Raw genomic sequence first — 24,441 nt, forward strand, 5'->3', positions numbered from 1 at the left:
CTTTAGAGACTTCCCAACCATTTTAGCATATACTAGGTACGAAACTAGCCTCACTTACTAAAGTAGTACGTATTGAGAATGGGTTCCGGGTATTTCCACCAGACTTTCTTATTTGCGGAGTTCTGGCGACCCTTCCGCCCAATCCGATACCATTTCCTCTGCCAGGAGTTGATGGCATTGATGTCATAGGTCCGCGGTATAGTTCTGCCACATCTGAGAGGAGCTGGAAAATAATGAGGAAACGTACTACAGAAATGATCCTGTGAAAAGTGATCTTCTAGGTGAAAAAATCATAAAAGTACATAAAAAAATCTGGTGTGAACATCACACGACTTTCTATTACATTTGCGAATACGTACTAAAAGAAAACACAGGGGAGTATCGAACCCGCATCAGAGCTGATACTAGGGTAAACTACGTGAAAATCACGAGACATTGTTTCTCTATTCATTTCAGGAGTTGGTGTTTTCTGATTTACAGTGATGTTATTGGATGATAATGGATATTCCAGTTTGTTTGGTTCAGTAACCATTGTGTCTGCATTCTGTAATTCAGACGCTCTGTATTTGCTCGAGATCTTAGCTTTTCTAAGTGCTGATATGTCTACATATTTCCTATTTGGATCGACTGTCTCGGATGTTGCAGAACTAACATTCCTTGTAGCTCTGGTAACAACAACTCTCACTGACGACGTTTTTGATTCAATTTGACGACGTTTCTTTGAGTGTGAAGATGGATTGAGGGGTGACATGACGTTGACTTTCATAATATTGACTGGAAAATTGCTGATTTCTTTGAAAACTGTTCTTGGAGATGCTTCCGAAGTGGCATTTTCGGACAATCTTGAATCGTCCGGTGCAGATATTGCCGTTTTGCTCAAAATTGGACCATTCATTGGAAACGTTTCATTTGCTTTTCCCGCATCTAGATATCCCCTGAAGTCTTGTTCAGCGTTAGTAAATTTCCTATCTGGTGAACTGATGGGAATTTCCGAATGATTGGGCATTTCTTCATCTTCGTCTATAGACTCCTCGTTAGGGGCAGTCTGTCCATAGTCGTTCAAGTATGGTGAATAATAGTTTGTCTTGGTTGAGGACACTTGAACGGTCGTTGTATTGATAGGATCCGTGACCGAATAAAACTTGTGTTTTGAACTGGGGTGAGAGTTGTTTTGTGGCTTCACTTTGTCACTGGAAAATAGAACATACAAGGATAAGTAAGTACTATCAAGGAAGCTTTTAAGAATTTAACTTTAAGACCTATGTAGATTTGTAGATATAAGTACATTGTTATGCATATGAGTTGAAAATCTCGCTATCTGTGGTTTTAAACCGGAAGATGTGTGGCGCATTGCATAATCAATAATTACGAGGCGTTTATACAAATTCTTTTGTTACCTCTCCACTTCTTTTTGATTAAAACTAATAGATACATAGCTATGAGATTTTTTTTATTAGGTAATCACCTTGTTAAATTAAGATAGGTAATCTACTGTACTTTCAACTTGGGTACTCAAATTATAGGTATAACTTCTTGTGGTTATAAGACAGATATTATACAAACTTTGTTTAAAACGGGTAGGTACATACCTATCTACTCTTTTTCTTGGTGCATATTACCTGCATATTATTTACTTGATAACTGAACTCTTATTTCCCTTTGAAATCTATTTGTCTACGGGAAAAGGGGGCAAATGGATAGGTATTATAGGTACCTAATATCTATGTTCACCAATGACTTACTGCGTTTACAAATAATACATGAAAAAGAAGAAGAATAGTTACAAAGGTAGGTAGGGTACTTACTGTAATGTAATAAAAACTATGAGCACATACATTGAACACATCTTGAAAACTTTGACAATCAACAAGCGATATAACGTTATAATGGCAGAGACAGACCAATAAATAAAATTAGTTGAGAAAATTGACTTGTCTTATTTTTTCACAGGCACATCAGTTTTATAAATTTGTAAATACCTAAAATAAATCTGCTAAGAATTATAAGAAAATCTTATGGATCACAGAAAAATCAGAATTTTGCAATGACCGGTAGGAAGGGGGAATGCTGATTAAGAAGTTGGAAAACTTTTATAACAAATGGGATAAGTAGTAAAGCTCTTCATTACACAATTTTTCTTAAACTGCAATAAACGAGAAAAAGGTGAAAAGTAAAACTCATTTTATTTCCTCGCCGAACTTGACGAAACCGTAATTTTAGCACCGTTTCAATATGTTACCTACTGTCTTTTATTATTTTATTGGACTTTTCCAGGAAACAAGTTTCAATAGTTATTATTAACTTGTAAAAACTCACTTTATTTCCTCACAAAACTTGAACAAAACCGTAATTTTCGCACTAGTTTGTACTGTTTTGTATCATCTTATTGGATTTTTCCTGGAAACGAGTTTTAATAGTTATTAGCTTCAAATCCTGCAACACCCACACGATATTAACTGAGCAGAACCGTATGACTAACACTACAGAATACACTTTCCCCCCTCACTATCAAGGAACAGCTAATTACCCATTCGGTCAAAAGCAACTTAGTGGAACCACCACTGAAGCAGTCAGACGTATATTAAAGTTATGAATTTAATTGAGAAAATAACGCGATGATACTTTGATACATGGGGAGATTAATACTGAATAAATGGGAGAGATGGATTTGACATTGCTTTCTCAGAATTCATTGTTGTTCACTTAGATCTTAGGTATTTATTTTTTATCTGCTATAGCAATATTCTCTCACAAGCACATTAAACCTAGAGCTGAATTCTCCTTGTCTAAAACTTCAGCTGAATAGCTGAAGTTCGTGTCGACTCAGGAGGAAACAGCTCAGGTCCATGGCATGTTAACCAACCTCGGTGCTATAGTGGTTAACGGGTTGGACTTCGGGTGTGGAGGTTGGTGGTTCGAGCACAGATTCGTATAAGCTCGAGCCGACCTTTAGGGCTGTTTAGCCCTACAAATTTTGCCTTGTTTTGAAGAGCAAAATTTGTGACAAGCATTAAGGTTTTTTTTCAGTATGCCTAAAACTTTTCTAAAATATTTTAACTCCTTTATACTCTCAGCTAAAACTGAAAAACAAAACTTATCCATCTGTAGGGGGAAGCATTTTGCTGGTTCTTATTATTTTAATGGAGCAGTTGCAAATGGGTAAAAATTATAAATAAATAGTCGATCGATTCCTATGTAAAAAGTTAGGAAAAATCCAAATCCGAGGTCAAAACTCCGAAAAAAAATAACTGTAAAAGGTCGACAATTCAATTTTTATTTTCCGTTCTAATGTAAGAGTTCAAAGATGTGTGACGTCAGTCTTCGGGCAGTTGTCTTTTTCGTCCGCTAGGTAGCGCCAGTATGCAAGCACGCTTGCGGAGGAGCAGAAAGAAATGCGCAGAAAAGTATGCGCACAAACACTAAATGTGTTGCCTGCGAGGGAGCTTTGCTCGGGACATTTGATGTGACGTCTTCGTGTACGGGAGCGTATGCCGTGACGTCAAAGTTCACGATAAACCGGTATTTTTTAAATCGATTTATCTCGGGATCTAGAAGTCGTAGAAGAAATAGAAAAATTTCGTTGGTCCTCATTTTTCCTGCTCTATGACTTTGAAACATCACCCAAGTAAGCGCAACTGATCTATTAAACGTTTAAAATACATCTGTAAGGAGTTAACACATTCATGAAATACCCTTACCAGGTACTTACCTATAGGTACCGAGGTAAGTAAGGTAAAGGGGTTGATACCTACATTAAAAAAAAGTCGTTGATTTACCAACCAAACGAAGTTTAAGTTTCAAGTTTGAGCTCTACGATTTTCCGTTTAGTTTGTTTGTTCGTTTCACCTATCGAACGATTTTTCCGATTTTAATAAAATTTAGCAAAAATGTTCAACATGCGAAGGAAATTTTGTTCTCGTTCGATTTTGGGCTATCGTCACCATAAATAACAGTTTTTATTATTATTATTATTATTTTTTAGGCTTCAGTGGCAGGATCCTCAATAAAAGAGCTCCTTCACCTAACCGGATATTGCTGACTAGACAAAATTCGAACGCACAGGTAATTATGGTCTGACCTACTAAATTGTGACTGTTATGTCACATAGGTAAGTGGTAATCAGTCAAATTTTTGAACCCATCCTCACATAACTCAAGGAATTTGAGTGACAGTTTTGAAATTACATGTGGTCTCCATTAAATGTGTCACAAAATCACGTTCTCGTGACCACAGAAGATGAACACGATATAGGATATGTTTTGACGAAAGGAAAGTTCAACAAAATAGGTAGAGTACAAAATACCTACTTCCATAATGTACATAATTATAGGATATGGTCTGATGGGTTATTTCCCGCGTATAATTATATATTTTAGAAATAAGAACACAACGCGTAATGTAACCGCAAGGGTTCAATTAGTTTTATTTTTTCTATAAAATATACGGAAACTTTGAAGAAGGTAAAGTAGCTATCAATTAAATCTAAATTGAAGAAGAAATTAAACCAACTTTTTCTTCTTCCTTTAAACGCATGTTGCCAATTCAATGACGGTTCCCCCATGTAGCCTAGGGCGTAAATAACTGACACATAAGATTAGCGCCGGTAGACTTGGGATCTGAAGGTTGATGGTTCGATTCCAAGTGAATTCAAAAAAAAAATTATCGAGGTGGAACGACATTTGTGACAGGAATTTATAGTCAACACAATTAGAATTCTCTAACAGATAATAAGAACTAGGGAAGTTTCATATTGAGGGCATTTTCTTACAAGACAAATTTCATATTATAGTTGCATATCATATTGCCAAGTCAGAAATAGCACGTTATCGAGGTGGAACGACATTTGTGACAGGAATTTATAGTCAACACAATTAGAATTCTCTAGCAGATAATAAGAACTACTTAGGGAAGTTTCATATTGAGGGCATTTTCTTACAAGACAAATTTCATATTATAGTTGCATATCATATTGCCAAGTCAGAAATAGCACGTACAATTGACAGAGGTTAACACAGAAAACTGGAAGTAAGACGTTAGTTATTAAAAATAATTAAGTTGAAAGGTTAAAAACTATTTATATGGGTAATTTCACAGTGGACTCCACTCTGTACAAGACAGAGGGAATGAACCATGACATTAGCCACTCGTTTACTGTAGTCTAGTCTACAAAGGTAATGATATGTAAATTAACAAATTTTCAAGAAAAATAACATGGGAACTCTTTGGCTTATATATTAAATTAGTAAATTAACTAGATTAAATTAAAAAAAAAAAAAAAGATTGAAGATGAATATGAAAAAATCAGAAAGAAAATAAACACTTTCCTAATTAATAAACATAATTTAATATTAAAATACCTTAGGACGGAAAAATATGGAAAATATCTACTAAGGGTAATAATTTTATGTCTCCCTTATAGGATTTTTTTCTCTCTTTTTGAGGAGCCATATGTTTTGTGATTTTGGTTTACCAAACGTGCCAGAGGGCGCGCGAATGTCAAGAGTTCGAAGCGACGCGAAGCCTGGCCTAAATTAACACGAAACAAATTTTCGAGGTTTTTCGGCATTTTTCTGTTACAAACACACTTGTCCTACCGGCCATTGTAGAAAAGAATACAATATACCTCATGTATATTGCTAGGACTAGACTAAAAAGTCCCTTTGCCCCGCAGGAAAAATATCCACGAGACATTATAGTGAAATGTATCCCTCAACTCCACCTACCTTCATTTTCCTCCTTTAACTCTCATTGTCCTCGTGGTACATGGAATGGTACAACTTGCAATGATTCCTCAGGAGACCTTCAGTGAGTAGCGTATCTCCACAGAACTTACACGAGTACATCAGCATACGGCTACTCACTAGATGTCCATTGAGAAGCCGACTCGTATCATAATCCAAAACTGAGTAGCTCGACATTGATGGCACATGATCATCGTGATGTGATGGTTTCCCTTCTGACAATGTATGTTCTGTATTATCTGTGAATTGTATGCTTTTCACTTCAGACAGCGCATGTTCTGAATCTGTGAATTGTATGCTTTTCACTTCTGACAGCGTATGTTCTGAATTGTCTATGAATTGTATGCTGGAAGATAGATGCTCTGATTCCAAAGACCCGTCTATTAAGTCTAGCTTGAAAAGGGATAATTCTTCCGGCGCATCTAAGCTTGCCATCTCCAATGTATTGCTTTCCAAGTGGTCTGTGCTGTTCAAGTTTAGGTTTTCAATCTCATTAGATTTTCCCATATTTTGCTCACTGCTGGATGCTGATAAGGCTTGTGATTCATTAGATGAGATCAGAATATCACTGGAACCACTAGACTGAGATGGAAGGGTGCTAGGGTTCGATGTTTCACATAGTGCAACATCTCCGGATAACACACAAGGAGATTTACTGTCCAAAGGTTTCAGAGACATGATGTCCTCAGGGTTGTCTGTAGAGTCTGTACTCATAAACGTGTTCGATTCCTCTTCCGTCTTGGAGTTTAAATGACTGGAGGACATAGGATCAGAAGCACTCGGAGTATTTGTCTTGGACAGGTCAGTATCTAAACTTAAAATCACAGCATCTGAATAGTGTAGGTCGCCCATTCCGTTCAGGCAAGAGTTAGAATTGATAGCGTGGAAATCTATTGCACTCAAACTCACATCCCCACTCTTCATTCCCATATTCTCTAATTGGAAGGCATTAACATTGGAGTCTCCACTCTCAAGTAACACAACTTGCGAGCCTGTAGGAACATTACTCTCTAGAAGTACAACTTGCGAATTTATAGGGAAAGGAATGGTTGTTTGATATTGCTCTGTCATCACAGAAGTGTCTTGGGTTAGGAAAACTATGGGACCAATCACGTCGTTCGTAGCATTTTCTGGACCAATCAGATTGCTTGTTTTGTTTTCTTTATTTTCTGGAAGACTTGCAGGATTAGCTTTATCACATGGTCCAGTTCTCTGTTCTCTCGAATGGTCCGGAGGTCTGAAAATCAAAATGAAAATGAGGCGAAATATTAGTAAGAAAAAGGCACCTAAGGGATTTCACAAATGACCTCTAATTGAAGTTTACAGTCTTATCTAACAGACTCAAAATGTCATTCTACAGTCACGTGCCAAAAGATACAACTTGAAATGTAAAGTACCCATCATCATGCTGAGACAGGAGAAAAAATGGTTTAGCCAGCCTAGTTAGCATGGTTGGTAGCGCGTCTGCCTTGTAAGCGCTAGGCCGCTGGTTCGATTCCCGCCCGGGGCGGATTTTATCCTGATGGGATAATGTTTGTTCTCGGAATGGCTGGCTTTTTCCCATCTTGTCTACCTTTTCTCTTTGATTTCGGGACGATAAGACCTTAGCAATTACAGTTCCCTCTATCAAACGTCTTTTAAAAAAAAAACCTTCACCATGCTGAGACAGGAGAAAAAATAGTTAGCTAATACTTACTTGGGACGAATCTTCCTCTGCCCTTCATAAACAACTGATTGCACTTCCTCCTCTCTTGCTTTCTTATACTCAAGCCCTGATTTGAACAATGTCGGCAGTGCATTGGAAACCAGGCTAAGTTTCAACTCATTGTTGAACATTTTGCTTTCGAAATGCTGACGGCAGAGCGTGAGATTTTTCCGTCTCAAGGAATCCATGTTGAAATCCCCTTGTAACAAATCCAAACGATCTGCGTTCAGTAGCCATTGTTTTGCCCTGTGTAACATAAAAGTTATTACATTTTGGTATATCTGTGGCAATAGCATTTTTTTTTTTATTTATTATTATTATTATTTTTTTAAGATGAGTGTTTCACCGCCGTTTTTATTTCGTAGCAATGAAACAAATGCTACATTAGACGCATGTGGTCTGTGTCGTAGCATGCCCATCCCGTAGTATGTCTCTCATCAGATGAGCGAGAAGAGACACAATACTTCCCATTTAGGTGCTGGGTCAACACGAGAACACCAGAAAGTAACCCGTTGAAATATTTGCAATCGAAAAACGAGTACAAATTTTTGTCGATGGTGGAATTCGAACCCGGGACCTTCTGCATGGCAAGCAAGCACGTTACCACTGGACCAACCGTGCCTTCCTTTACCATATTTCACCAAGTCAAGAAACATCAAGACCTAGTTGATGAAAATATCAGTAAGAAATAAAATTTCTTTAAAAACGAAAGAAAAATTACTACTATAGCTATAGAAAGTAAAAATCTTACCTTGAAGCAATCTTGGGCAGATGAAACATTTTCTCATCAACATCAGTGTTAGCACAATATTTGGCACAACAATATGTCCTCTTTCTCTTTGTAACCACAGGTGGAGTACTCTGTAACCAAAAACAATTTATCATTTCATTTTTTATTTTGTTAGAGCTCTGATCAACTGATATTTTACATAAATTATGATTAACTCATTTTATCACTAGAATAATAATTTTACAGCTTGAGTAGCTTTCCATTGATATCTCATGAGTCTGATTACTTCATAGGGCAGACAGCAACACAATATTTCCAAGATGGTTACCCATCCAGAGAACCATGCACAATGTTGCTTAACTTTAGTACCTACTTGTTGGGAACCAGTGCATCCATGGTCTGGCTAGGGGACGTTAAACAGAGAGTAGACTAGCATCTGGCTGTGGGACTATAAACAGGGAGGAGAACAGCTAACCCTAACCAGCCTAGCTAGCTGGCAGTTTCAAAGGGTTCTCCCTGCTTTTAAAGAATAAGCACAAGTCCTCACAATGGTTGACTGCATTTCAGGACGAGCCAATTAAACATGGTTTGAGACCATCACCCCAGTGTATGGCAGATACAAAAAGATGTCTTTTCTTTACTCTGCCAACACCATTTGGCAAAAGCTAAAGCTGCTACAACAACAACAACAACAACAACAACAACAACAACAACAACCAGTGCATCCAACATTCTGTAGCCACTGGTATGTACCTATCAAACTAATCATTGGGATAGAAACTTTGAACACTTACACATTTTTCTTGCAAGGAAGGGAGAGATTTCTGTACATGGGCACATTTCAGGTAGAACACATTCCATTGATCTACAGCACCTTTACATGAGGGACACATGTGAAGAGGTTTGAGTTTCATATCCTAGAAATGATAAAACATAAGCCTTAGGCATATTACCAATCTTTTTTCATACCTACAGGTAAAAAAATAACGGCATTTTTTTTTTTTTTTTTTTTTTTTTTTTTTTTTTTTTTTTTAAGAGTTGTGTTAAGGAGGAAGATATTAAGGACTAGCAAAATAAAAACTTACTAAGCAAGGTAGATATTTCTGAACTTTCTCCATCATGAGAGGACTTGCAGATAAATCTACCAAGCATCCATTGGTGAATGTTTGAGCACAAAAGTTGCAGAGTGCTGTCATGTCAATCAAACCTGCAATACAAAAAGATTACTTACTTAAATTACATAAGGTTTAAAAGTACAGAAAATTTAAGAGGTGGCAACATATTTCTTTTTTTATTTCAATTTATAAAAATAAAAAAAAAGAAATATGTTTAAAATATTGTAGAAGGGGGGGGGGGGGGTTAATCCTGGCTGGGTGATAAATACACTATAGGCCCATCTTAAGTTCCCAGTACCTATTTATTTAGGTATCTACCTTCCATAGATTTTAGTCAAAGGTACCTACCTATACTTACTTCATCAATCAATTAGCACTAGAATCCAATGCCACCTCTTATTTCTCTTTCAAACTGCCTTGCATCAAGTGTGCCATCAATTGGAGCACAATTAGGATTGAACACGGAGTAGGCACTAATTTCTCCACGTCTCTTTGGTCCTGTTCTTGTGTTAAACCAAATCAGACAGAATCCAGATATGATGATGAAGACAAAACCAAACTCAGCATACACAGCCAGACCAAATAGAGTACACCAGAGAGTAGCATACAAGGCAACTTTACCCCAGTTCCAACATGTGCTGATGTCTGAATCTACACTATCCAACGAGTCAAATGATGTTTCAGATGTTATGTCCACATACTCAAAGTTATCATCCTGAAAACAGATATATGAGAACAAATTTAGGGGCAAGGTAATGTCATATATTTCTACATCCTATTCCATTTGAAGCAAGAATTGATAACTATTTGAGGGTGGGGGAGAAATTATCCTGTTATCCAATTTTTTCCACTCCTGGGGATGAGTGTGTTACACCCTAACATAATGACACTAATCAAATGCTTACTTCTTCTGGTGAACGCAAGGGTTCCTCAACAGGTGCAGCTCTACTTTCTTTGCTCCTACTAGTATCTTCTTCTGGTGGGGTTTCTTTCTTTGAGTCCATAAAGGGGATAACTTTACTTAGAGATTCCTTAGCATGGTCAATAAGCTCTTGGCGTCGTCTTCTAGCTCTAAACTCGGTAAGTTTCTTTTCATAGTTCAGGGAAACAGATTGCTTGCTAGGGTCCATGCTACATCCATTGTTTTTCGTATTGGTATGCTGGTCTGTTTCTTAGGTATATTATGGTTACCTATATTAATGCCAAACGTGAAGAGTGAGAGAATTTCAAGAAATTTAAAGCACCGACAGTCTGAAAAGATTGGTTTAATTTTAATACCGAAAAGCTGAAGTTTCAACACTTTCTAGTTTCTAGCTTCGAAAGCTTTCTAGCTTTCATCTTAGTTTGCGTCAGCTGTTGCTTATCACTTATGTTTATGTGTGAGAATATAGCAAACAGTAAACATTAATCGAGCAACCTGTGGCCCTGTGCCAGCGGAGCAGCACACTAAAGAGGAAGGAGCCCCTAATATCCCTCAAGACTGTGGGACTTTTTCAAAAACTGTGGGATTTTCTCAGGATTTCTTAGTTAAGTATATTATGGTTACCTATACTTATTAATGCCAAACGTGAAGAGTCAGAGAATTTCAAGAAATTTAGAGCACTGACAGTCTGAAAAGATTGGTTTAATTTTGATAGGTACGAAAAGCTGAAGTTTCAACACTTTCCCAGTTTGCGTCAGCTGTTAGTTGCTTATCACTTATGTTTATGTGTGAGAAGTTAGCAAACAGTAAACATTAATCGAGCAATTACCGTACTCTTTTGGCTCTTTTATCGTACAAATTTTCGCTTTTTAGGAAGTCCTACGTGAAATGTCGTACGTTTTGTTTACGTTCAAAACTTCAATAGAATCTGAGCATAGAGCATAGGTAGTTTTCCATTTTCTGGATTCTGTTTTTTTTTTATGGTTTCTAGTACTGATGTGACAAATCGTCTGATAAGAAAGTGATAAGGCTCAATATTCCATTCGGAGTACTCATTCTGTACCGCGGTGGCAGACTGGCAGTTACTGTGGAGATATCATACGTGTAACAGTCTGTTATTCAATCAAGTAATACACTCTGACCATTTGTGCAACGGCAAATTATTTCCAGCCCGTTAGCACACACACCTCATCATGGCTAGCCCAGGGACCGATCAGCATAGAGTCACATTCTATGTAAGCTTAAAATAAATTTATAATGAAGTTTTCCTCTTTTATGACATTTCATACATGTCCTTGGTGTCACTGACAAATCCTTGTTATGTCCCCAAAGGCTCAAAAGTAAACGGCAAGTTTCATTTCTGTCAAATCATTTGACAGCTTTTGTGTACCAAGTGGACTACTTAATTATGTTAAATTGTTGATTTAACTCCACTTGTTCAACAAAAGTACAATAAATTCTCTCTTTTTTCCAGGCAAGTGAAACACCTCAAGCAGAAGGTAGTATGAATATCCCCGGGATCAATCAAAACAAAGCTACTGGACATCCTGAGTACAATACGTTGGATGAACCCATCAGGACTACCATAGTAAGTTACAGCAGCTTGTTGTGCATGTAAGAAGCTAGGGAAGTTGTCTTGACTTTTTTTTTTTTTTAATTTTTTTTTCCCATGGGTTTATTTTAGAACCTAATTTTTGTTGTTCATTTTTGAAGTGAAAAGCATACAATTCACAGATTCAGAACATGCGCTGTCTGAAGTGAAAAGCATACAATTCACAGATAATACAGAACATACATTGTCAGAAGGGAAACCATCACATCACGATGATCATGTGCCATCAATGTCGAGCTACTCAGTTTTGGATTATGATACGAGTCGGCTTCTCAATGGACATCTAGTGAGTAGCCGTATGCTGATGTACTCGTGTAAGTTCTGTGGAGATACGCTACTCACTGAAGGTCTCCTGAGGAATCATTGCAAGTTGTACCATTCCATGTACCACGAGGACAATGAGAGTTAAAGGAGGAAAATGAAGGTAGGTGGAGTTGAGGGATACATTTCACTATAATGTCTCGTGGATATTTTTCCTGCGGGGCAAAGGGACTTTTTAGTCTAGTCCTAGCAATATACATGAGGTATATTGTATTCTTTTCTACAATGGCCGGTAGGACAAGTGTGTTTGTAACAGAAAAATGCCGAAAAACCTCGAAAATTTGTTTCGTGTTAATTTAGGCCAGGCTTCGCGTCGCTTCGAACTCTTGACATTCGCGCGCCCTCTGGCACGTTTGGTAAACCAAAATCACAAAACATATGGCTCCTCAAAAAGAGAGAAAAAAATCCTATAAGGGAGACATAAAATTATTACCCTTAGTAGATATTTTCCATATTTTTCCGTCCTAAGGTATTTTAATATTAAATTATGTTTATTAATTAGGAAAGTGTTTATTTTCTTTCTGATTTTTTCATATTCATCTTCAATCTTTTTTTTTTTTTTTAATTTAATCTAGTTAATTTACTAATTTAATATATAGGCATTTCTTAGAGACATTGATTGTACATTTTGATCTACCCTGCTGGCATCCATTTCTTTGTTCCCATGAATACCGGTTTTTTTCATTTCGCCCATGTTGATTCCATCATTTACCGTATCAACAGATTTGCTAAAAGGAGATGGTGGAAGTCTGTTTGCATTGTTTGTCATCCAGACTGATATATCTAGAGGAATATTCCTTGCTTGAATATGGTTCATATTGTAGTTTTCACTATTTCTCCATTTCTCTTCGCCATGTGTCATTGCTCCAATAGCTTCTAACCCCTAACATAACTAGGTCAGAAATAAGCAATTAAAGGTATTTTTTTTTTTTATTTTTTTTTTTTTTTTTACCTTTACATCAGATAGGGTTAGGATTTAGAGTTTAAAATCACTTTTCTACTGCTATGTGATATTATCTAAATGCCAACAATTAATCTTTTGTGATTGATTAACTTACAGGGGACTTGTGGGGCCCTCTACTCCTGTGCACATTCATGGCCATTGTTCTACAGGGAAGTTCAGATGAAAGCATTAATGATGGAGGACCTCAGTTTGCAGAAGTCTTTGTAATGACCCTTCTCCTTCTCATCCCAATTATTTACAGAGTTTGGAATAATTTCAATTATTGGAAGCTGCTTTATCCGAAATGGTAGAGAGGTAACGCAATAAAAACTACGTGTGGCGTGTGGGCTGTGATCTGAGAGGAATAATGTACTTCTTATGGTCGCCGGTTATTTGTTGTGTATGCAATGTGCAACACATTGAACCATTATATCGTGTGTGCTCATCAAGTATAGGGTAGACCCGACAGGCGGAACTTTTCAGCCGTACCTGTCAGGTCTAAATGAATCACTCTAAAGTTTTAGAATAGGAAGATTGAGAAGAACATAACTATTGGTTGTGATATCTTGCATGTCCTTGGTTATTGGTATTGAACTTTTGCCTTGGTTTTGTCTTGTTCCAACAATCTTTCACAGAATGTCCAAGTTTGCCACAGCCATAACACTTCCTTGAATTTGTGTTAGAATTGATTGCAACAGATTTCTTTGAATTTTGAGCATTACTTTCATTTTTGCTCTGGAATTTTTCTTCTCCATTTAACAATCTCTTTTTAACAAATTCAAAAGTTACATCTCTGGGTGGCATTGATTCTATGATACTAACTGCTGTCTCAAATAGCTTGGGTAATTTGACATTTTACATAAGCTTGACCAAATAACTCCATAACATCAGTGGCTCGCACTGGTCTTGCATCTTCACACATGAATTGTCTTATTTCCTTGCTGTAGTACACTTTTAGTGGCCCCATGAATGCTTTGTCCAGGGGTTGCATTTTGTGCAAAGTATGGGGTGGGAAAGAGATAATTGTTACATGATTTTCTCTTGCCTAATCTACTACCTACATCTATGTTGAATGTATAACACCTTGAGTGCCACGTCCGGCTTAGGCTAAGAACACAGTGGAGCGGCGAGCATAGAGCATAGAGCTACATCGATGATAGAGCATAGAGTACGAGCATAGAGCAAGGATATGCACTAGATGAGTGTCCAGCATATAATACGGACACTGTAGTGTATTTCAAATAGCAGTTTTGAAGAGGGGCCTCCGAGGAACATTTTGATTCTCATTGAGTCAAAAAATGTTGAATAAAAAAAAATGCAACCAAAATAAAAAATCAATTTTTTTCTTATGGAAAAATAATGCTTAGTGTAGGTATTTATTGAGGAACAAAGTAAAATTGAACATATTATGGTATTTTGAAAGGCTAATAAGTTCAATGGCCTTATTTTATATCTGTAAAAACTATTGTATATTCAGTATACATATCTTCAGGAACAAATACCTAAAAGTTACACTTATGGAATTTTGAGAGGAATGCCTTTTTACATGGTTTTACTTAACTTGAGATCTCTGTTTGTAAATTGTTTGTTTGTTTGTTTGTTTGGGTCAAATCTTGTAACTAAAATTTGGGCCACTTCCACTGGTCCGATTGACCTAAATTTAGGGTAAGTTATGTATCTTGGATGACAATAGAATATTTCGTGGAATTTGACCCCCCCGCTCTCACCGTTTTCCATACAGGGTGTAACCTATGTTTTGTGGTCATATGTAATATCTCATTAACGGCTGGAGATAGAGAGCTCGAAAAAAATATGTATTTCATGAATTTGGACCCTCATTATGGGCATATCTATAGAATAAGCCCAAACAGCTTTATACAGGGTGTACCGGATCATACTTTCACTGATTTTGTAGGTCATATTTGAGCCACTTCTACTAGTCAGATTGATTTGAATTTTGGGTAAGTTATGTAGCTTGGATGACAATAGAATATTTCGTGGAATTTGACACCCCCGCTCTCACCGTATTCCATACAGGGTGTAACCTATGTTTTGTGGTCATATGTAATATCTCATTAACGGCTGGAGATAGAGAGCTCGAAAAAAATATGTATTTCATGAATTTGGACCCTCATTATGGGCATATCTATAGAATAAGCCCAAACAGCTTTATACAGGGTGTACCGGATCATACTTTCACTGATTTTGTAGGTCATATTTGAAACATGGCAAGTAGATAGTGGGCACTTTCTTCTTGCTATAGCTGTGGGTTGGACACCTATATGGTTCTGCCACCTTGTAAATTTCTTTTTATTAAGGGTCTACCAGCCCCATTGTATTTTCCAAAAGAAGCAAGGGCAGGAACCAAACTTGATTCCGACTTGATGTTAGTTTGGCAAGACTTGACAAAAGATTTCACTGAATCTTTATGTGCAGGGAAATTTTCAGTGACCCTTTTTGTTATAATTTGAAATTGTTCTTTCAAAAGTTCTAGACATCTTTTCTTTTCATCTTCATCCTCTTCAAGTTCATCTGTGCATACTTCACTGTTTTCTTTTTCAATATTCTCAGGAACTTCTGGTACACAAATTTCACCATGGATTATGCTAGAGTCAGTGGAGGGGGTAACACTAGAGTGAACTTGTAATTTTTTACACCAGTTGCTGAATTCATTCAATGGAGGCCTGTGGCAATGAAGTACAATTTCCTTTTAGTTTCTTCATCCTTGAATGGCAGGAATTGCTTTGATGACAAATTAAATTTTGTCACTACAGCAAACTGATGTTTGTAAGGACTACCATATCATATCCAACTTGACAGGAGCAGTGACCAACCTCAGAATTGACGAAATAGAAAAACGTCTCTCATAAAAAAGGCTACACAACAATGTTCCAATGTTTATTGGTTCACAAAAAAAGAGAAAAAACACAAGACTTCACTACTGACTACTAGGAAATAGAAAAAACGTTTCTCACAAAGGCTATACAAACAAAATAGTTTCTTCCTAGATTTCTTCCTAGAAAGTAAAACAGTTAAAATTAAAATTAAAAAAATAAAATGGGAAATGAATGAGGTGTTGGAAAATCTTTTGTAACTTTGGATTTGGATCGGAATCGGAAACTTTTCATAACCTCACAAAATCACAAATGATGAAAAAATAAAAAATTCCCCCAAAGTCAAATGAAAATCCCCCGCGAGACGAAAATTCCCTGACAAATGAGCTCCCCATTCACAAGTCGTTACAGCATACAGGGTGTTACAGCATACAGGCTGTTACACAGTATCGGATGTTACAACATACAGGGTGTTACAATATACAGGGTGTTACAACATACAGGGTGTTACAATATACAGAGTTTTACAATATTCAGGGTGTTACGTGCTGCTCCGCTGTGCCAGCAACCATTTTTATGCAATGTTTCCAGACGTAACAAATTACTTCACATAATCAGAAAAATTACCGTACTCTTTTGGCTCTTTATCGTACAAATTTTCGCTTTTTAGGAAGTCCTACGTGAAATGTCGTACAGTCGTACGTTTTGTTTACGTTCAAAACTTCAATAGAATCTGGTTTTCCATTTTCTGGATTCTAGTTTTTTTACGGTTTCTAGTACTGATGTGACAAAATCGTCTGATAAGAAAGTGATAAGGCCCAATATTCCATTCGGAGGACTCATTCTGTACCGCGGTGGCAGACTGGCAGACCTGGCAGTTACTGTGGAGATATCATACGTGTAACAGTCTGTTATTCAATCAAGTAATACACTCTGACCATTTGTGCAACGGCAAATTATTTCCAGCCCGTTAGCACACACACATCATGGCTAGCCCAGGGACCGATCAGCATAGAGTCACATTCTATGTAAGCTTAAAATAAATTTATAATGAAGTTTTCCTCTTTTATGACATTTCATACATGTCCTTGGTGTCACTGACAAATCCTTGTTATGTCCCCAAAGGCTCAAAAGTAAACGGCAAGTTTCATTTCTGTCAAATCATTTGACAGCTTTTGTGTACCAAGTGGACTACTTAATTATGTTAAATTGTTGATTTAACTCCACTTGTTCAACAAAAGTACAATAAATTCTCTCTTTTTTCCAGGCAAGTGAAACACCTCAAGCAGAAGGTAGTATGAATATCCCCGGGATCAATCAAAACAAAGCTACTGGACATCCTGAGTACAATACGTTGGATGAACCCATCAGGACTACCATAGTAAGTTACAGCAGCTTGTTGTGCATGTAAGAAGCTAGGGAAGTTGTCTTGACTTTTTTTTTTTTTTAACTTTTTTTTCCCATGAGCTTATTTTAGAACCTAAATCTTGTTGATCATTTTCTTGTTTATTGTAACATTTGTTTCTTTTTTATTCTGCTTTCAGATGAGAGACTTATCAGCAGTTGGTATTAAATTTAGACATGTCCTACAACCACAAGAAAAGAAAAGTTTACTTAAAGAATGTAAGTTTAAGTACAAGTTCTAAGTGCCTACTTAACCCCTAACATAACTAGGTCAGAAATAAGCAATTAAAGGTATTTTTTTTATTTTTTATTTTACCTTTACATCAGATAGGGTTAGGATTTAGAGTTTAAAATCACTTTTCTACTGCTATGTGATATCATCTAAATGCCAACAATTAATCTTTTGTGATTGATTAACTTACAGGGGACTTGTGGGGCCCTCTACTCTTGTGCACATTCATGGCCATTGTTCTACAGGGAAGTTCAGATGAAAGCATTAATGATGGAGGACCTCAGTTTGCAGAAGTCTTTGTAATTGTGTGGATTGGTTCAGGTGTTGTAACACTCAACTCTAAACTTCTTGGTGGAAACATGTAAGTTGAGATTTGTAGAGTCTGTAAGCCAAAGAAGTCTCACCATTCTGTGGAATAATCTTATTAAAGAGGTGAATTAACCAGCTTGCATTTGAATGGAAATTTCAATTACCTAAATAGCTACCTAAGAATCTGTAGAAGAAACAAAAAAAAAAAAAAAAATACAGTACTTACTTTCTGTGTCAGTGAGACAGGCATGACACCTATCTCACAGCATTGGAAGGATTGTAAAGATATATTATGAGCTAACACTCTATGTATCTAAAACATTTCTTATGTGATGCTAATTTATTTTGGTACTTTTTTTTCAGCTCATTCTTCCAAAGTGTGTGTGTCCTGGGTTATAGAGTCTGTAAGCCAAAGAAGTCTCACCATTCTGTGGAATAATCTTATTAAAGAGGTGAATTAACCGGCTTGCATTTGAATGGAAATTTCAATTACCTAAATAGCTACCTAAGAATCTGTAGAAGAAACAAAAAAAAATACAGTACTTACTTTCTGTGTCAGTGAGACAGGCATGGCACCTATCTCACAGCGTTGGAAGGATTGTAAAGATATATTATGAGCTAACACTCTAAGATGTATCTAAAACATTTCTTATGTGATGCTAATTTATTTTGGTACTTTTTTTTCAGCTCATTCTTCCAAAGTGTGTGTGTCCTGGGTTATTGTCTACTGCCCCTGGCAATGTCTCTAGTCTTGTGCCGTGTGATTCTATTTGCCACACAGACCAACTTCCTCTTCTTCATCAGATTTCTCATCACCATGTTCGGTTTTGGTTGGGCCACATTTGGTATGATTTTTTTTTTTTTTTTCTTTTCTTTTCTTTTGCTTGTTTGTACTTTAGAGGGTGAATTAACACTAAGTACTTAGGTGGTCTCTTCCTGATACCTTGTGTACCACGTCCATTTTTGTTTAGGACTATGTTACACTGAAATTAAGTACTTACTTGTTTCTTTTTACCCATGAGTGGTGAGATACAATCATTTATACCTTTGTAGAATTGCATTTAGTGAGTTTAGTCAGCATTGCCTTTTAATCACATTTCATTCAAACAAGTTGCTTTATTCGTGAATCTTTTCCGGTTATGACGAACTTGAGCCGTTTTTGCACCTTCCCTAGTGTTATCTGTTAGGTATAATGAGAAGCCAACTTTAACAATATTCTGTCTGTTTTTGTTGCTTTGTTACAGCCTCCGTTTCATTTCTAGGAGACAGTCAGCCTGTGGGCAGGAAAGGTTTGGCTGTGTACCCCATATTTCTCTTCTACTTCGTGATTGCGTGGCTCATCCTATCACACACAGTGGAGTAACCTGCCCCTCTCTTATGTGTATAGCTGTTGATACTATTGTTCCTGAGGTGATACTTATATTTATAGGTATGGCTAGTTTGGAAAAACTAAGAATGAGTTTCCTCGAAATAGCTTTAATTTTGTACTAGTTTGCTCGGGAGGTTTTATATCTTTTGAGACAGATCATGACAAACTTATCTTGCCTTTTAACTCTGTTTTCTGTTTCACACCTTGCTTCTTTTAGGCACCATTTCTTGGGGTGGCCGATGGCAAAATATTATGCTTGTTTTCTACTTCCATTCTCGTTTTAAGTTTTACCTTCATTTTTAATCTGGAAAAGCGTCTATGTGTGTAGGTCCTGTTTCAAAGTTACGATTATTTTAAAATATTTTTTAAACCCCTGAAGCGATTTCATTCAAATTTGGATATGTATTAAACAAACGCTATCTATCATATAGGGTTTGACACCTATCGGATAAACATATCGATAGTTACAGACGCTTAATCGATTTCTTTAATATTTAGACTTTTTCATATAAATCGATATAAATATCTCGGGAACCGTTTTATCGATTAATTTGAAATTTGGATATGTTTTAGGGAAGAATATTTGGCACATTTTTAACCCCTAACGTGCGTTCTAAGAACGATCTGAGAACGACTTTTTCGGTTTTTTAATTGCGAAAATCGATTTTCATGAAAATTCATAAGAAAATGTAAGTAAAATATTGTTTTACATATTCATATTAAATGTAATTGAGATCAGACAAACCGTTCCGGAGATACATATAAGCCAAAACCAAATCGACTGCCCGACCTTCAATAGTGAATAACTCGCGCACCGCTCGATCAATTTGGCCCAAAAACTATACAGTTATATTCTGACCCAAGGTCTCTACCAATGTACCAACTTTGGTTGAAAAATATTTTATCAAAATGTGTTTTCATAGCGAATAGCTTCCTAGTGACCCAAAAAACACAACCCCGACCCAAAGTTGTGACTCTCGATAGAAATGAATAGCTCCCTAAAGGGGATTTAAAAATGCCTGTATCTCATTGGTCGACTGCTAATTGTACTTGACCACTCAGATACGATATTCTGAATTCACACCCAACTCGAGGTTCATCCACAAATAAAAAAAACTACGATAAGAATAACTCAGCAATATCGTACTTGCCTAATCTCAAGGAACAATTTTCGATACTTTGAGCAGCAAAGAGGCTTAATTCCCATGCTAAGTTTGCAGAAGTTCCGTCCCTTTGTTCCTCAAGAATCGTCTTGTTCAACAGCTGACATTGTGTATTGTACAGTCTTGTGATATTCTAGTAAATTAAGTTGTAATTAAAAAGCATTCCCCTGTACACAGCAATAAATAACCTCTATGTTATCTGTATGCCTAATTTTATTGCCTTGTTGCTCATTTTATTTGACCTTTCATTCTTTTCGTGTAGCTGGACTGAAAGAACCCTTCTCCTTCTCATCCGAATTATTTACAGAGTTTGGAATAATTTCAATTATTGGAAGCTGCTTTATCCGAAATGGTAGATTGGTAACGCAATAAAAACTACGTGTGGGCTGTGATCTGAGAGGAATAATGTACTTCTTATGGTCGCCGGTTATTTGTTGTGTATGCAATGTGCAACACATTGAACCATGGTTCTTCAAGTATCTCGCTCTTGAACTAGGCTCTGATTTAATTATTTATCTATTGATTCTATGTAGAAGTCTAACAACCAATAAATTAATCTTTCATCAACTCATAGTGACTACCTAAAAGCATACTTATCTCGGATAATGGTACATCCAGCCTATCCTTCTTACCAGAATAATGTTTTTTTTTTTTTTTTTTTTTAAAAATGTAGGTACATATATGTATGCGAATACTCCATCTTTTGGTTACGATCACTTTACAATGATCATCGTCAATACATTTACAAGAATAGCTGGAGTCAGTTGACCTGCTGGTATTGACTTTGTCATGCCATAAATCATAATCAAAGTTACAATACTACATGGTGTTTCCGTTCTATTAAGAGTCCTTCAGAAGAATTTATTCATTGAAACAGACTCTCTATTGATTAACCTGAAGCTCAGGTCAAAGTGAAATGTGTTTTATATTGTGTTTCATGATGAATACATGTTTTATTTTGTGTTTCATGGTACAGTAGGGCTACTTATTGCAGGTACTTCTGTGTGTTGGGTAGGTAGTTATCTGTCAGGTAGGTACTTATCTGTGTACCTACTTCTTCACGCAAATACAGGGTGTCCCTTGCAAGTGTATCACATTCAAAAGCAGACTGGAACAGCTCACAAAATCGGTCCATCGACCCTTCCTGTTACCGTGGACATAAAAACACAATTACAAGGGTATAGTAGGGCTACTTATTGTACTTATCTGTCGGGTAGGTACTTATCTGTGTACCTACTTCTTCACGCAAATACAGGGTGTCCCTTGCAAGTATATCACATTCAAAAGCAGACTGGAACAGCTCACAAAATCGGTCCATCGACCCTTCCTGTTACCGTGGACATAAAAACACAATTACAAGAAATTACAAACAAAGGGTGGGATTTTAAACTAGAACCATAGTGGTATTTTCCTTTCCTAATGTCAATGCGCATTGACATTAGGATTTTCCAGGGGTGGGGATAATAAAATGGGAGAATTTTGGTAGTGGGGGTAAAAATTGACGATTAAAAAAAAAAAAAAAAAAAAAAAAGTGGATAATTTTTGTAGTGGGGGTAAAAATTGACGATTAAAAAAAAAAAAAAAAAAAAATCAGCTGATGAAATTTTAAATTTTACCGCCAAAACTTCCTATATTTCTAATGTAAAACGAGATGGCGGATCGTAAATATCGATAATCGATAGCTGTTTTAGATTAGACTTTTTACGAAAAATTTCCCCCTCTGAATACTACCTACACCTTCCACTCCTCGCACAGTACCTACCTATACGTATGGGTAGTCATTTTTCTGCGGGAGCTAAGAATCCCTCGATAACGTGCTTGTTTGGCAAGCTGAAGGTCCGTAGTTCGATGCCCAACATGGATAAAAAATGGGTCACACTACAGGAGTACAGGATATTCATGCTACGACACAAACCCGTAAAGTCCAGTGTAACAGATCTTCCATCCCTACGAATAAGGCGGTGAAACAGCCAAAAATTAACCGATTCAGGTCCTCTATACACCGACATCAACCTCTACCACTCTACATGCATCGTATCATGTATAGGACACTCCTGTCTCCAGAGAGTAAATGGAAAAGAAAACAAGTTGATACGATTGTGTTTAGTGGAATGCCAACTAATTACCGGACTCACTCATGTTTCTATACGTCTTGATTTATGTGAATTTACACGATTTAGAAAATGATATCGACTCGGAACGTACCTACCTAGTTGTACAAATAAGTCTTTGTTGAATGGCAATCTGTGTTGGATATTTTTGTATGTGTGTGTGTCTCGGTAACTGGTTTGGTATACAGAAATACGTAAACTTGCATAGGAACGCTATCCTTAGATGTAGGTACGCATAATAGGTATTTATATGTACGTCTCACTGGGTTAGTTGGAACACATTATATTGCTTAGTCCTGAGAAATAATCAATGAATGAGCAATAACTGTAGATAGTAAATAAAATATCACTTTTACCTGATGGGTAAATAATCAAAGTTCCATCTCCTCGTACCTCCTTAGTTTTGAGCATTTGATCTGTGAACTCTATTGCCCTTGGAACTTGTAGGTATCTGTAAAATCGATTATCCTTGGATTTCTCATTTGTGAGCACATTTAGCCTTTAATTTTGGTTCTGTGAACTCAATGCTTCTTGGTTATTTGTTCTGAGATGTGAAATCAACTATCAATCCTTGGATTTTTATTATCCGTGAATTTTTGAGAATATTTTGATCTGTAAATAATTATAATGAGGTAACCTTTGATTTCTGAGCTATGAATACACTTTTAGCCAACACCTGAGAGCAGCCTAAGACGCGTTTCGTTCTTATGAACTCGCCAGCATAGTTAGCTTTGGAAGTGCTATTTATACTTCAGAGATGGAAATTGTGGAGAAACGGGAACCTGGGTTTCTATGTAAGATTTTATTTTAGTGTCGAGTGTTGTAGTGAGCGCCACACACTTTTGTACTCCTTGAATTTTGGTTTTTAAACTCAATACTTAAGTACTACTCAAGATTTCGAGGTAAAAAGCTCTCGTTTCCGGCCAATCTTCGACGACTCACTGGCATTGCAATGGAAATACACTCTTACTCTTAACTAAATGCACTCCATTAATCAAAACAAATTTCTACTTTCTAAATAGAAATGGTGTAGATCTCCTTGAATTTTGGTTTTTAAACTCAATACTTAAGTACTACTCAAGATTTCGAGGTATAAAGCTCTCGTTTCCAATCTTCGACGACTCACTGGCGTTGCAATGGAAATACACTCTTACTCTTAACTAAATGCACTCCATTAATCAAAACAAATTTCTACTTTCTAAATAGAAATGGTGTAGATGTGTACACACAAGACATAAACACAGATAGAGGCACAACTTTTGGGCAGTGCCATTATTTTCATTTGGGTTTCATATCGAATCAGTGACGCGTCTGGTAGGCAAAGAGGTTTCGTAGAGGGAACTCTAAGGTCGAGTTGTACCACTGTGGATTGTCTAAGGATTGAGTTCAATCCGAGGTTGACCTGGGTATTATAGGGAAATCCTTGTTCCATCTCAACCCCGACTTGGTAAAACCCAAATAGAGGGAACTCTAAAGTCGAGTTTTACCACTGTGGACTGTCTAAGGATTGAGTTCAATCCGAGGTTGACCTGGGTATTATAGGGAAATCCTTGTTCCATCTCAACCCCGACTTGGTAAACCCCAGCATAACTGCCAAGGCTTATCGTCCGGAAACTGGAGATAAAAGAAGGACAGGATAGAAGAAAGTAATAGCCTTTCCGAAAACGAACCTTATTGTTCAGAATAAAATCCGCCCTGGGTGGGAATCGAACCCTTGAAAGAATAGGTTTCTTTCTTCTTTTCTAAAGCGCGATTTAGATCAAGTAATTTGTACGTCTAATTTCTTAACCAGTAACTTATTTACATTTTACCTGACGATTCAATTAATTGGACCCAGTAGGGGCACATATATTATATCGACTACATGTCGAACTCAAATAGAGAAATCTGACCAAATATGTAACCAGATTTCAGAGTGTCAGGCTACTGT

At 36.8% G+C, this 24,441-nt stretch overlaps 4 protein-coding genes and 2 long non-coding RNA genes across 8 annotated transcripts; 1 reads left to right on the forward strand and 5 right to left on the reverse strand.

Annotated features, from left to right (window-relative positions):
* Positions 1-50: 50 nt before the first annotated feature.
* Positions 51-3,176, reverse strand: LOC113465559. Its single transcript, XM_026820169.1, has 3 exons — positions 1,806-3,176; positions 388-1,190; positions 51-223 (listed from the first exon to the last, which is right to left on the reverse strand). The coding sequence occupies exons 1-3, from the start codon at positions 1,844-1,846 to the stop codon at positions 51-53; spliced, it is 1,017 nt and encodes a 338-aa protein (XP_026675970.1). The 5' UTR covers positions 1,847-3,176.
* A 1,735-nt stretch (positions 3,177-4,911) lies between these two features.
* Positions 4,912-9,792, reverse strand: LOC103524888. 2 transcript variants are annotated; one of them, XM_017449789.2, is made up of 6 exons: positions 9,650-9,792; positions 9,262-9,383; positions 8,971-9,093; positions 8,198-8,307; positions 7,438-7,692; positions 4,912-6,978 (listed from the first exon to the last, which is right to left on the reverse strand). In XM_017449789.2, exons 2-6 carry the CDS (start codon positions 9,370-9,372, stop codon positions 5,739-5,741), a joined length of 1,839 nt encoding a protein of 612 aa, XP_017305278.1. In that variant the 5' UTR covers positions 9,373-9,383; positions 9,650-9,792; the 3' UTR covers positions 4,912-5,738. The 2 variants fall into 2 exon arrangements, with proteins under 2 accessions (XP_017305278.1, XP_008488152.1); XM_008489930.3 differs by having other exon boundaries at positions 9,640-9,778.
* Positions 9,668-10,295, reverse strand: LOC103524887 (SAYSvFN domain-containing protein 1). The gene is made up of 2 exons (XM_008489929.3): positions 10,197-10,295; positions 9,668-10,006 (listed from the first exon to the last, which is right to left on the reverse strand). The coding sequence occupies exons 1-2, from the start codon at positions 10,293-10,295 to the stop codon at positions 9,668-9,670; spliced, it is 438 nt and encodes a 145-aa protein (XP_008488151.2).
* A 5,033-nt stretch (positions 10,296-15,328) lies between these two features.
* LOC113465564 lies at positions 15,329-16,227 on the reverse strand. Of its 2 annotated transcripts, none has more exons than XR_003390232.1 (2): positions 15,888-16,227; positions 15,329-15,630 (listed from the first exon to the last, which is right to left on the reverse strand). It is a non-coding gene; the product is annotated as an uncharacterized LOC113465564 (long non-coding RNA). The 2 variants fall into 2 exon arrangements; XR_003390231.1 differs by having other exon boundaries at positions 15,329-15,642.
* A 425-nt stretch (positions 16,228-16,652) lies between these two features.
* Positions 16,653-20,616, forward strand: LOC103524890 (protein YIPF6). The gene is made up of 6 exons (XM_008489932.3): positions 16,653-16,951; positions 17,191-17,304; positions 17,468-17,546; positions 17,752-17,920; positions 18,556-18,713; positions 19,113-20,616. The coding sequence occupies exons 1-6, from the start codon at positions 16,910-16,912 to the stop codon at positions 19,229-19,231; spliced, it is 681 nt and encodes a 226-aa protein (XP_008488154.1). The 5' UTR covers positions 16,653-16,909; the 3' UTR covers positions 19,232-20,616.
* A 982-nt stretch (positions 20,617-21,598) lies between these two features.
* On the reverse strand, positions 21,599-23,136 carry LOC103524891. The gene is made up of 3 exons (XR_542128.2): positions 22,868-23,136; positions 22,163-22,347; positions 21,599-21,727 (listed from the first exon to the last, which is right to left on the reverse strand). It is a non-coding gene; the product is annotated as an uncharacterized LOC103524891 (long non-coding RNA).
* Positions 23,137-24,441: the final 1,305 nt, after the last annotated feature.

Source organism: Diaphorina citri, unplaced genomic scaffold (genome assembly GCF_000475195.1).
Source record: "Diaphorina citri unplaced genomic scaffold, Diaci psyllid genome assembly version 1.1 scaffold124, whole genome shotgun sequence".
In the NCBI taxonomy this organism is placed as follows: Eukaryota; Metazoa; Arthropoda; class Insecta; order Hemiptera; family Psyllidae; genus Diaphorina; species Diaphorina citri.

What these genes read in the sequence shown, in the direction of transcription:
- LOC113465559 (XM_026820169.1), bottom strand. Translation starts at nt 1,846, where the DNA reads ATGTGTTCAATGTATGTGCTCATAGTTTTTATTACATTACA. An exon ending in ATAGTTTTTATTACATTACA is followed by an intron (nt 1,191 to 1,805) that starts GTAAGTACCCTA and finishes TCTATTTTCCAG; the next exon opens with TGACAAAGTGAAGCCACAAA. An exon ending in TAGTATCAGCTCTGATGCGG is followed by an intron (nt 224 to 387) that starts GTTCGATACTCC and finishes ATTATTTTCCAG; the next exon opens with CTCCTCTCAGATGTGGCAGA.
- LOC103524888 (XM_017449789.2), bottom strand. Translation starts at nt 9,372, where the DNA reads ATGACAGCACTCTGCAACTTTTGTGCTCAAACATTCACCAATGGATGC. An exon ending in AGAAATATCTACCTTGCTTA is followed by an intron (nt 9,094 to 9,261) that starts GTAAGTTTTTAT and finishes TATCATTTCTAG; the next exon opens with GATATGAAACTCAAACCTCT. An exon ending in CTTCCTTGCAAGAAAAATGT is followed by an intron (nt 8,308 to 8,970) that starts GTAAGTGTTCAA and finishes TTTTGGTTACAG; the next exon opens with AGTACTCCACCTGTGGTTAC.
- LOC103524887 (XM_008489929.3), bottom strand. Translation starts at nt 10,295, where the DNA reads ATGGACTCAAAGAAAGAAACCCCACCAGAAGAAGATACTAGTAGGAGC. An exon ending in CCTTGCGTTCACCAGAAGAA is followed by an intron (nt 10,007 to 10,196) that starts GTAAGCATTTGA and finishes ATCTGTTTTCAG; the next exon opens with GATGATAACTTTGAGTATGT.
- LOC103524890 (XM_008489932.3), top strand. Translation starts at nt 16,910, where the DNA reads ATGGCTAGCCCAGGGACCGATCAGCATAGAGTCACATTCTAT. An exon ending in AACCCATCAGGACTACCATA is followed by an intron (nt 17,305 to 17,467) that starts GTAAGTTACAGC and finishes TTCTGCTTTCAG; the next exon opens with ATGAGAGACTTATCAGCAGT. An exon ending in GAAAAGTTTACTTAAAGAAT is followed by an intron (nt 17,547 to 17,751) that starts GTAAGTTTAAGT and finishes ATTAACTTACAG; the next exon opens with GGGACTTGTGGGGCCCTCTA.